The 10,512-nt window shown below is 50.0% G+C and overlaps 1 protein-coding gene across 1 annotated transcript in view; it reads left to right on the forward strand.

Moving 5' to 3' along the window:
* Positions 1-10,512, forward strand: part of LOC112104899 (cytosolic phospholipase A2 epsilon-like) — a 36,944-nt gene that overhangs the window by 19,855 nt on the left and 6,577 nt on the right. The window contains exons 13-15 of the mRNA XM_026651252.1: positions 8,611-8,747; positions 9,197-9,419; positions 10,224-10,338. Coding sequence (XP_026507037.1) covers positions 8,611-8,747; positions 9,197-9,419; positions 10,224-10,338 — 475 coding nt within the window. The remainder of the gene's footprint in view (positions 1-8,610; positions 8,748-9,196; positions 9,420-10,223; positions 10,339-10,512) is intronic.

The raw sequence follows: 10,512 nt of genomic DNA on the forward strand, positions 1-10,512 counted from the left end.
CTATTGTGAAGAAGAGAATTATTAGGCACATAGATGAACACGATATGCTTTTGTAAAGGGAAGTCATGCCTCACCAATCTATTAGAATTTTTTGAGCGTATCAACAAGTATGTGGAGAAGGGTGAGCCAGGGGATATAGTGTACTTAGACTTTCAGAAAGCCTTTGATAAGGTCCCACAACAAAGGCTCTTAAGCAAACTGTGCAGTCCTGGGATAAGAAGGAAGGTCCTCTCATGGATCAGTAACTGGTTAAGAGATAAGAAACAAAGCATAGGAAAGAAATGGTCAGTTTTCACAGTGGAGAGAGGTAAATAGCAGGGTCACCCAAAGATTTGTACTGGGACTAGTGCAGTTCAACATAGTCATGAATGATCTGGCAAAGGGGGTAAACAGTGAGGTGACAATGTTTGCAGATGATACAAAATAGTGAAGTCCAAAGCAGACTGTGAAGTATTACAAAGGGATCTCACAAAACTTGGTGACTGGGCAACACAATGGCAGATGAAATTGAATGTTGAAAAATGCAAAATAATACACATTGGAAAACATGATCCCAACTATACATTCAAAATGATGGGATCTAAATTAGCTGTTACCACTGAAGAAAGATTCTGGAGTCATTGTGGATAGTTCTCTAAAAACATCTGCTCAATATGCAGCGGCAGTCAAAAAAGCTAACAGAATGTTAGGAACTATTAGGAAAGGGATAGATAATGAGTCAGAAAATATCATAATGCCATTATATAAATTCATGGTACTCCCAAGCGTTGAATACTCCGTACACTTCTGGTCATCCCATCTCGAAAAGATATATTAGAATTGGAAAAAAGAATTTGGAAAAAAATAAATGAGAATTGCCAGAGAAGGGCAACAACAATATGGAACAACTTCCATATGGGGAGAGATTAAAAAGATGGGGACCGTTTATCTTACAAAAGAGACAACTAATAGGAAAGGCTACCATTGTGTCATAGAGGTCGCAGAAGTCACGGAATCCGTGACTTCCAGAAACCTCTGTGACTTCAGCCCACGGCGGCTGGGAGCTGCAGGGTCTCCCTGCCATCTGTGGCGGTTGGGAGCTGCAGGGTACCGCGGGGGCCAGCTCTGAGCCGCTGTGGGTAGGGTGACCAGGTGTCCAGTTTTTGACCGGAATATCTGATTGAAAAGTGATCCTGGCAACTCCAGTCAGCACCACTGACCGGGCCGTTGACTGTCCAGTTGGAGGCACCACACAGCGGGGCTGGCAGGCTCCCTGCTAACCTCCGTGCCGTGCAGCTCCCGGAAAGCAGCCAGCATGTCTCCTCTCCAGCTCCTATGTGTAGGGGCAGCCAAGGGGGCCTGCACACTGCCTCTGCCCCAAACTGCCGGACAGGGCAGCGCGCAGAGCCACCTGGCCATGCCTCCACGTAGGAGCCAGAGGAGGGACGTGCCACTGCTTCTGGGAGCTGCTTGAGGTAAGCACCGCCTGGAGACTGCACCCCTGACCCCCCTCCCATGCCCCAATCCCCTGCCCAAGCCCTAATCCCTCTCCTGGCCTCCGAACACCTTGATTCAAACTCGGAGCACCCTCCTACACCCCAAACCCATCATCCCCAGCCCCACCCCAGAGCCTGCACCTCCAGCTGGAGCCCTCACCTTAACCAACCCCCTGCCCCAGCCCTGATACCCCTCCAGGCCTCTGAACCCCCTCGGTCTCAGCCAGAGCACCCTCCTACACCCCAAACCCATCATCCCCAGCCCCACCCCAGAGCCCGCACCCCCAGCTAAAGCCCTCACCCCACCCCGTACCCTAACCCTTTGCCCCAGCCCTGATCCCCCCTGCCCTCCAAACCCCTCGGTCCCAGCCCCACCCCAGAGTCTGCACCCCCAGCCAGAGCCCTTAGACTCCCCACACCCCAGCTCCCTTCCCCAGCCCAGAGCTCCCTCCTGCACTCCGAACCCCTCAGCCCCTGCCTGGAGCCCCCTCCTGCACCCCAAATCCCTCATCCCTGGCCCCACATCAGAGCCCGCACCCCCAGCCTGAGCCCTCACCCCCCCGCACCCCAACCCCCTGCCTCAGCCTAGAGCCCCCTCCCATATTCCAAAACCCTCGGTCCCAGCCTCCTACACCCCTAATCCCTCATCCCCGGCCCCACATCAGAGCCTGCACCCTCCCCTCTCTGCACCCCAACACTCTGCTCCAGCCTGGAGCCCCCTCCCACATCCTGAACCCCTCATTTCTCACCCCACCCAGGAACCCGCACCCCCAGCCAGAGCCCTCACCCCGTCCCGCACCCCAGCCCTCTGAGCCAGCCCGGTGAAAATGAGTGAGTGAGGGTGGGAAGAGCGAGTGACAGAGGGAGGGGGGATGGAGTGAGTGGTGGGTGGGGCCTCGGAGAAGGAGCAGGGAATGGGCAGGGCTTCAGAGGAGAGGAGGGGCAGGGGGCGGGGCAAGGGTGTTCTGTTTTGTGCGAATAGAAAGTGGGCAACCCTAGCTGCGGGCGGTGAGGGAATCAACAGCTCCTGGCTGCCACGGGAGGCAGGGGGCTCTGAGCTTAGCACCTCACAGCCGCTGTGGGTGGCGGGGGCCCCCTGGAGTGCCAAGTCACCGTGGGTGGTGGGGCTACCCCGCAGCTCTGAGCTGTGGGCGGTGGGGGACTCAGAGCTCCGAGCCGGGGCCCCTACAGCTACCCAACCTCTGTGGGCAGTGTGGGGACTCCACAGCTCCCCATTTTGTCATGGCTATTTTTAATAAAAGTCATGGTCAGGTCATGGGCTTCTGTGAATTTTTCTTTATTGCCTGTGACCTGTCCGTGACTTTTACTAAAAATATCCATGACAAAATCTTAGCTTACTAATAGGGGATATGATAGAGGTCTATAAAATCATGACTGGTGTGGAAAAAATGAATAGGGAAGTGTTATTTACCCCTTCACATAACACAAGAAGCGGGGGTCTCCCAATGAAATTAATGGACAGCAGGTTTAAAATAAACATAAGGAAGTATTTCTGCATATAATAAACGGTCAACCTGTGGAACTTGTTACCAAGGGATGTTGTGAAGGTCAAAAGTATAACTGGGTTAAAAAAAAGAATGAGATACGTTCATGCAGGAAAGGTCCATCAATAGCTATTAGCCAAGATTGTCGGGGACACAACGCCATGCTCTCGGTGTCCCTAAAACTCTGACTGCTGGAAGCTGGGACTGGATGACAGGTGATGGGTCACTTGATAATAGCCCTGTTGTGTTCATTCTCTCTGAAGCATCTGACACCTGTCACTGTCAGAAGACAGGATACTGGGCTAGATGGACTATTGGTCTGACCTAGTATGGACATTCTTATGTTCTTCATTGGCCAGCATTCTTTATTGGCCAGTCATACATCATGGTGGACCTAATCATGTCTTATACACCTTGCGCTTTAGTTTACTTAGCATCTTACTTCCATCTTTTGTTAGTTAAACTATTTTCTTCTACTGCAGCCCTCCATTCTTCTAGATCTCTTTCCAGTTTGTATTTATCTTCATGGCACAATATAATGGCATTGGTGAAAAGCATGCTTCATACAGCCTCTCCCCAAATCCCTTGCATGAAGGAGTCAATTACAATCATGAATAGAAATAGATTTAGGACTGATCCTTGATGTAGACCTACCTTCACAGTGAATGGCTCACTGTAGTCACAACTGCTTCTTGCTACTGTTATGTTCAGACTATCATGGACATTTGCAAGGGTAGCACATGTCTCCAGCAGATTGTGCAAATGCAGACACCACCATATCAGGTCTCTGTGAACTCCGTAAGAAGCCTTCTCTAAGTCCACAAACTAAATGAAATTCCTTGTATTTCTCCCTCTACTTCTCCTGCAATGTGTGGGCTGCAAACATTGCACCCAGCATTGACCCTTCTGGCATAAACCTGACTTGGTTGTCACTTATTGATGCTCCAGTTCCTGAAAGTGTCTTTTCTCACTAATTTTTTCCAGCCATTTCATCACGTGACTCATTAACTTGAGGGGTAAGTGTGATGGGGTACACCAGGCCCCCAGATGGAGGCCCCACAGTCCTACTGCACCTTGCCCCAGGAAAGCAGGGGCAAAGGTCGGTCCTCCAAGCCTGCCTAAAGAGGCTTCATAGACGCAGCCAATCACAGCCCAGCAGGCTCAGATAAAAGGAGCTGCAGGGCCTTAGCAGCTTAGTTCCTGGCTGGGACCAGAGGGGCAAGGAAGGGTCCTCTCTGGCCACAGGAGCCTGAGGGATAGCGAGTTTGTTCTGGCTGCATTTTGCTTAGCTGGGTTTGCAGGGAGAGAGAGGTCCCAAGAACTTAACCCTGAAGTAAGGGTGAAGCAAAAAGGGGCTAGGTAGGAAGAGGCCTAGGGAAGAATCAGCAATGAATTGAGATTGAGCAGTGCAGAGCTGCTGTTTTTAGGGACCCTAGGTTGGAACCTGGATGTCAGGAGACTGGGTTGTAAGCAGTCAGGCCTAATGGTTGGAGTCTGAAGGCAGTACCCAGGGGCTGAGACAGGTCCAGAACCAGGAAGCAGGGCCAAAGGTCAGAACTGGAGTTGGAGTCTGAATGCCAGAGCCAAGGGTCAAGACAAAGTCAGTGTTGGGAATCAGAACCGAGGGTTGGAACCAGATTACCAGGAGTCAGAGAAGGCAGGAGCAAGGCTGGGACAGGATAGGAACAAGGCTGGGTGCAGGGCAGGATCTGGGCTGGAGCAGTGGAGGACCAGAGCAGGAGCAGGGCTTGGCAAGAGATGGGCACAGGGAGGGAGAGGGTCTGTTGGCATGTACTTGAGCAGCCAGCAAGCTATTAATGCTGAGCTTCCTCAGCCAATCAGGCATGGCAGTCTATCAGGCAGCTTAGCTGGCTCATTAGGGGTGCCAGGAGTACTGAGCAGTGTTCACTGCAGGGCCTTACTCCTGCCACTGGAGTAGTGGGCAGGTCTGGGTTCCCCTATCGGCCACAAACAAGGCAGCATAAATCCCACTGTTCTTATTTCTGCCATCACTTAAGCCTTCCCTCCTTTTTTCTTTTCTGTTTCCTGCACATCATTAGACCACTACCGTACCTTCTTTCATTTGTCCACACACCGCTTGTGAGCTTTCTGTATTACCTGTGGATATTTTTCTCCAAACCTCATTGGTATCATCGTGGCTGGTTTGGTCATTGTCTGACCTCTATAGAACCTCATCCTTAAATCTCAGACTAACTTCCCTATCTGCAGGCCTCCACCACTGTATCCTTTGTTCCACAGCTCATCGTTTAGCGCCCCCTCCCCCTGCATTGCCTTTTTCACCCAGACGTCTGTTACACGCAGCCTATGCTGCTCTGCAATCTGCTCTCCTGGGATCACTTTACGGTCTCACATTTTTTTAGATCTCTTCTCCTTGTCAGGAAGTAATCAGTCTGGGACCTGTTGGTACTGCTCCTGTATATAATTAAGTGCTTCTTCCTCTTTGTGCTATGTAGAACTCTACCTTCTCCTCTCTCATACAGCCAACGTGTGGCACATATCAGCATATAACATAAAGGTTTTGGTTTCCGGTCAGTGCTGTTCTAACTTTCATCAGCTGGTCACTCTTTCTTTGGATGTCCACTATCATATCCTGTAATATTTCTGCTACTATTATTCCTACTCTATTCCTCTTTGCTGCTGAGCATCATCTTGGAGCCTCCTTGATGTACATGGATTTCAATCCCTTCCATTTTGTCTCTTGTATTCAGGCAATGGGCACTCTCCTTCCCTTCATCATCTCGACTACTACTTTTTGTTTCCATTTCATTGTTCCCACATTCAGGGAAACCAGACGTTACTCTTAGGCTTGCCATTTTTAACCATATGTGCCACAATGTGGTAACTTGACCATTTCCCACAGTCGTCAGACAAAGAGGTTGTGTGTCACTTCTGGGTATGGTGACCATGTTTCCCTATGGTGAATACAGGACACCTGGTAAAATTACTCATATTCAAGTGAGTTCAATGGCAATCAATCAGAACTATGCAGTACAAACATTCAAATTAACATCAAGTTGACTGAGCCCCTGTTGAAAAGAATTACTGTGTAGTTGGATTCTTTTTATTTACCTTCTTATCATTAAGGCTTTATGGTTCATATGGGGAGGGGTGACACTCCCTCCCACACACTCCCGTACACCTCTCTCACATAGGGGGAGTGAGGGAGTGACCGACCTACCTGACCCTCCCTGACCGGCGCTCTCTGCCCTCCATGCCTGGCTGGGCCCCTGGGATGGACCTGCCTCTCCTGGCATGGGAACTGCAGGGTGACATGCCACCCCACCCCAGATTTCTGCCAGGGTTCACACCAGAATGTGGCCAGCCACAGCCTTTCGGCACTGTGTGGGAGGGAATGGACGAGAGCTGCTTCCAGACACAGCGAAGGAGGAGCGGGGGGAACGGATGACCTGGCAAATGTCTTTGCAGAGTTCAACTCTTCTCTCCCCTTGTCCTTTCCTGCTCGCACAGTGTCAAAAGACAGGTAACACCTCCAGACTGCTGCTGGCCACTGACATAATCCAGACACCTCCGGCTACAGCACGGGCTGGAAGGGATTAAGCCCTAAGGATGCATTGTGCACCAGGGCCCAGGGAACCTGACTGCAGGGGCTTCATGTAACCAAGTCAGAGAGGTGGCTCAGCAGGGGAGGGTGCCTAGGGGCTGGAGCAGCCCTGCGCTCCCTGAGGGCAGGACCTAGGGTGGGGGAGGGGCGGGTGACGAGAGTGCTAAGTCCCTGCTCCCCGGGCTGCTGTGGAGCCTGTAGGTTCAGGGTGGGAACAGGCTGGAAATTGCTTCACCCCCACACACACTCCAGAGCTTGGCTGAGGGGCGGAGAGGATTCCCTGTGCCAGCGCTGCATGAGGCATTGGCACATGCAGGGCTTGGCTCCTCCTGGGCAGTGCCCTGGGCCTTAGGGGCTTGGGCTTTCCCGGGGCATCGGCCTAGCCAGAGACAGTGGGGGAAGAAAGGAGCCTGCCAGCCAGGCTGTTGGTGAGCTGAGCGTTCTGACCAGGGGCTGGTTCTACGCACAGCACTGGGAGCAGGACGTGCCCCACCGGGGGGGATATGGAGGAGCAGGGGGGGGGGGGGGGGGGGAGAAAGGGGCAAAGCAGGGAGAGGACAGCAAGAGGGGGAGCACGTAAAGGGCCGATTGGTGGGCAGCAGAGGCAACACGTAACTGGCTGCTGCCTGGTGCCTGCCCCTGCCCGCTCTCACCAGCCACCGCAGCTCGCAGCGTACAGCCAGCACCGACCGGAAATGGGATGGGGTGGGGCGGAGCCCAGCTGGCCGAGAGCCCACGCGCAGCGGTGGCTGCACTGACAGACTAGCGGGGGGAGCGGCTGGCCCCGCGCACTGCATCTTTGCCCCGTCACCAGCCTTGCACACCCACCTCCATCATCGGCCACTGGACCCCCACCCCCAACTCACTGCTGGTAGGCAGGTGGCTGGCAAGCAGGGATCCGTCCAGCAGCAGGACCCACCAGCACTGATGTGGGGGAGACAGAAAATATGGGACAATTTGCCCATTTTTAAGAAAAAGTTGGGACACCTGCAGGAATATGGGACTGTCCCTTTAAAAATGGGACCTGTGTCCCCCAGAAGTAGGGTGACCAGCTTACCCTTTGTACTGATATACTCATTGAAGATGAAGACCTGTGGAACATGTGCAAATGACAACTGTTACAAACTGGCTAGCCACGCTTGACATTCTTGGTTTGAAATTGGAGTTTTTCCTTCTCCTAGGTGGACTGCCTGCATGGCTAATGAGCCCCATCTGCCTGGGGCAAGCCGCTTATAATGCACCAGACCCCCATCCTTCACACCCCCATTTCCAGTTAAAAACAGCTCTGCCATGAGAAGGCAAGTGGTAGGAGTTTGATTGTTAGAAGCTATGTATTGAGCCAGCCATATGAGGCATTTTCTAGGGCAGTGGTGGGCAACCGGCAGCCCGTGGGCCGCATGCGGCCCATCAGGGTAATCCTCTGGCAGGCTGCAAGACAGCTTGTTTACACTGACCGTCCACAGGCACAGCCGCCCGCAGCTCCCAGTGACCGCGGTTCGCAGTTCCTGGCCAATGGGAGCTGCGGGAAACGGCGGCCAGCACGTCCTTGCGGCCTGCGCCGCTTCCCGCAGCTCCCAGTGGCCGAGAACAGCAAACTGCAGCCACTGGGAGCTGCGGGCGGCCATGCCTGCGGACGGTCAATGTAAACAAACTGTCTTGCGGCCCGCCAGTGGATTACCTTGACGGACCGCATGCAGCCAGCAGGCCGCAGGTTGCCCACCACTGTTCTAGGGAGAGCTCATCCTTCAACCTATCTTGGCCACAAAAACTCTTTAGGAGGAACAAAAGCAACTGAACTTATAATAAGTCCTTCCCTTGTCTATTCCAAATAGAGAGGGCCTGAGCTACTAAGGTTGGGTCCAAATCAGATTCTAAACTTCTCGAGTGTTCAGGAGTGTGTGTGTAAGTGTTTCAGTTTTGACCTTGTCAGAAGAGAGACTACAGTTGTGCTTTGGAACTGGATTGGATCTAGTGTTCCATTTCAGGTCCATCTAAATGTTCATATGTCATTTGCTTTGCAGTAACTTGCTGTCTTTGTATTGAACAGATTCCTGTGGTGGCAATCATGACAACAGGTGGTGGAATGAGATCACTGACAACGACATATGGCAGTCTATTGGGTCTCAAGAAGTTAAATGTCATAGACTGTGCTATGTACCTGACTGGCTTGTCTGGCACGACATGGTAAGGAAGACATGAGCAGAGTTTCTCTATGCTGCTGATACAATGATCTATGCTAAAGAAATATTATGGAGCTGCCAGTAGCAGCTCCCCCATAGCCAGCATTGTGACCCAAGCCCTATTTTTGATCCATTTATAACTTTGCCAGAAAAATCTCTTTTTGGAGTGGGAAATTCTTATAGTTAGTGTCAGCACAGAAGTATATGTTTAAAAAAATATTTTAGGGAAATTGGCCAGTGATTTTAAATTTACCGGGCAGGGGAAATGTAATGTTTGTGATTTTAAAAAAATTTAATGTTTTTTGGGGAACCTAGAACTCAAAGGCAGCATAGATTTAGGACATGAAACCTTTTGTGAAGTTTACATTAACCCTTCAAATTGAAAATGTTAAGTTTAGCACCTTCTCTAATAAAAGCCTCAGTTTGTTTTTTTCCCTTCAATATATTTCCCAGGACTATGGCAAATTTGTACAGAGATGCTGATTGGTCACAGCAGGATCTGTCTGGGAAAATCAATGAAGCTCGAAAACATGTGACCAAATGCAAGATGGGTTCTTTTTCCATGGAGCGTATGAAGTATTATAACAAGCAGCTGTGTCAGCGGAAACAAGAAGGACACAGGACATCTTCTATAGATCTGTGGGGGCTCATTGTTGAATATTTGTTACATGATGGGGTACAGTATGTCAAAGCATGGTTTTATTAAATCATTATGGTGATTAATATTGCACTAATAATCTTATCTTTATGGCTGAGGAAACACTTCCCTTAAAAGCCACTCATTTTTCAGAGGCTTATAACTTTCTGAAACTGACCCATTTGGGACAATATTTTTTCATGCTTGTTTGAATGCAGCGGGGGAGGGAAGGAGGAAAAATGACCATTTTCACTAATAGGTTTTTGGATGCTTTTTGTTGGAAAAATCACATTTTGAAAACGTAATAGTTAAGTGCTGTAGGTATATTTTGAAGATGTTTTCTTTAGAAATAATGAAATTATAAGTGTTTTAGAACAGCAAACAGTAGGCTATTATCCATTCATTTTTCACAGCACATGCAATTGCAGTACTCCTGATACATGCATGCCCAATCCTGTGTATAGCTGCAGTATTGTACATTAAACTGGGATGTCAGCTGGTTATGAGACACATTTTTAACTTAGACCACTCCAGAGCCTCTACACTGTAGGCATCTCTTTCTCCTTTTTAGCCACTCCTATCATGTTGGTCTGAAAGTGCCATCAAATCATGTACCATATAGTTATCAAGAACTTGCAGCCTCCATGGTTGTCAGCTGTTCATGGGAATTTTGGAGAGTATGGAAGATCCCAGACATATTAACCCCTGCACACAAATCAGTCATATACATGGCTGAAATGCAGGCATTTTTCTGTATTCCAAGTACAGATATAGTGAGTAGATTCCTATGTCAGTTCCTTTCCCCCACCCCTCTTAATTTAGTTACTTTTCTTGTAAAAACAGAAAGACAACCATAAACTCTCGGATCAGCGACAGGCAGTGGATCAGGGTCAGAACCCACTGCCCATCTACGTGGCAATCAATGTCAAGGACAACTATAGTACTTTGGATTTCAAAGGTAAAGATATTCCAGAGATGTACTTGATCTTAAATCTAGGAGGCGGCTCAGTTTTGTGTGTAAGACCTCATATAGATTACATAAACCCCCCTCTAAATTAAAGACCAGACCATGGCCTGGTAAAAATTGGCATAGTTCCACTGAAGTCAATGGAGCTACATCAGCTTACACCAA

The sequence above is a fragment of the Terrapene carolina genome, unplaced genomic scaffold (genome assembly GCF_002925995.2).
Source record: "Terrapene carolina triunguis isolate 2854851 unplaced genomic scaffold, T_m_triunguis-2.0 Scaffold96, whole genome shotgun sequence".
NCBI classification, from domain to species: domain Eukaryota; kingdom Metazoa; phylum Chordata; order Testudines; family Emydidae; genus Terrapene; species Terrapene triunguis.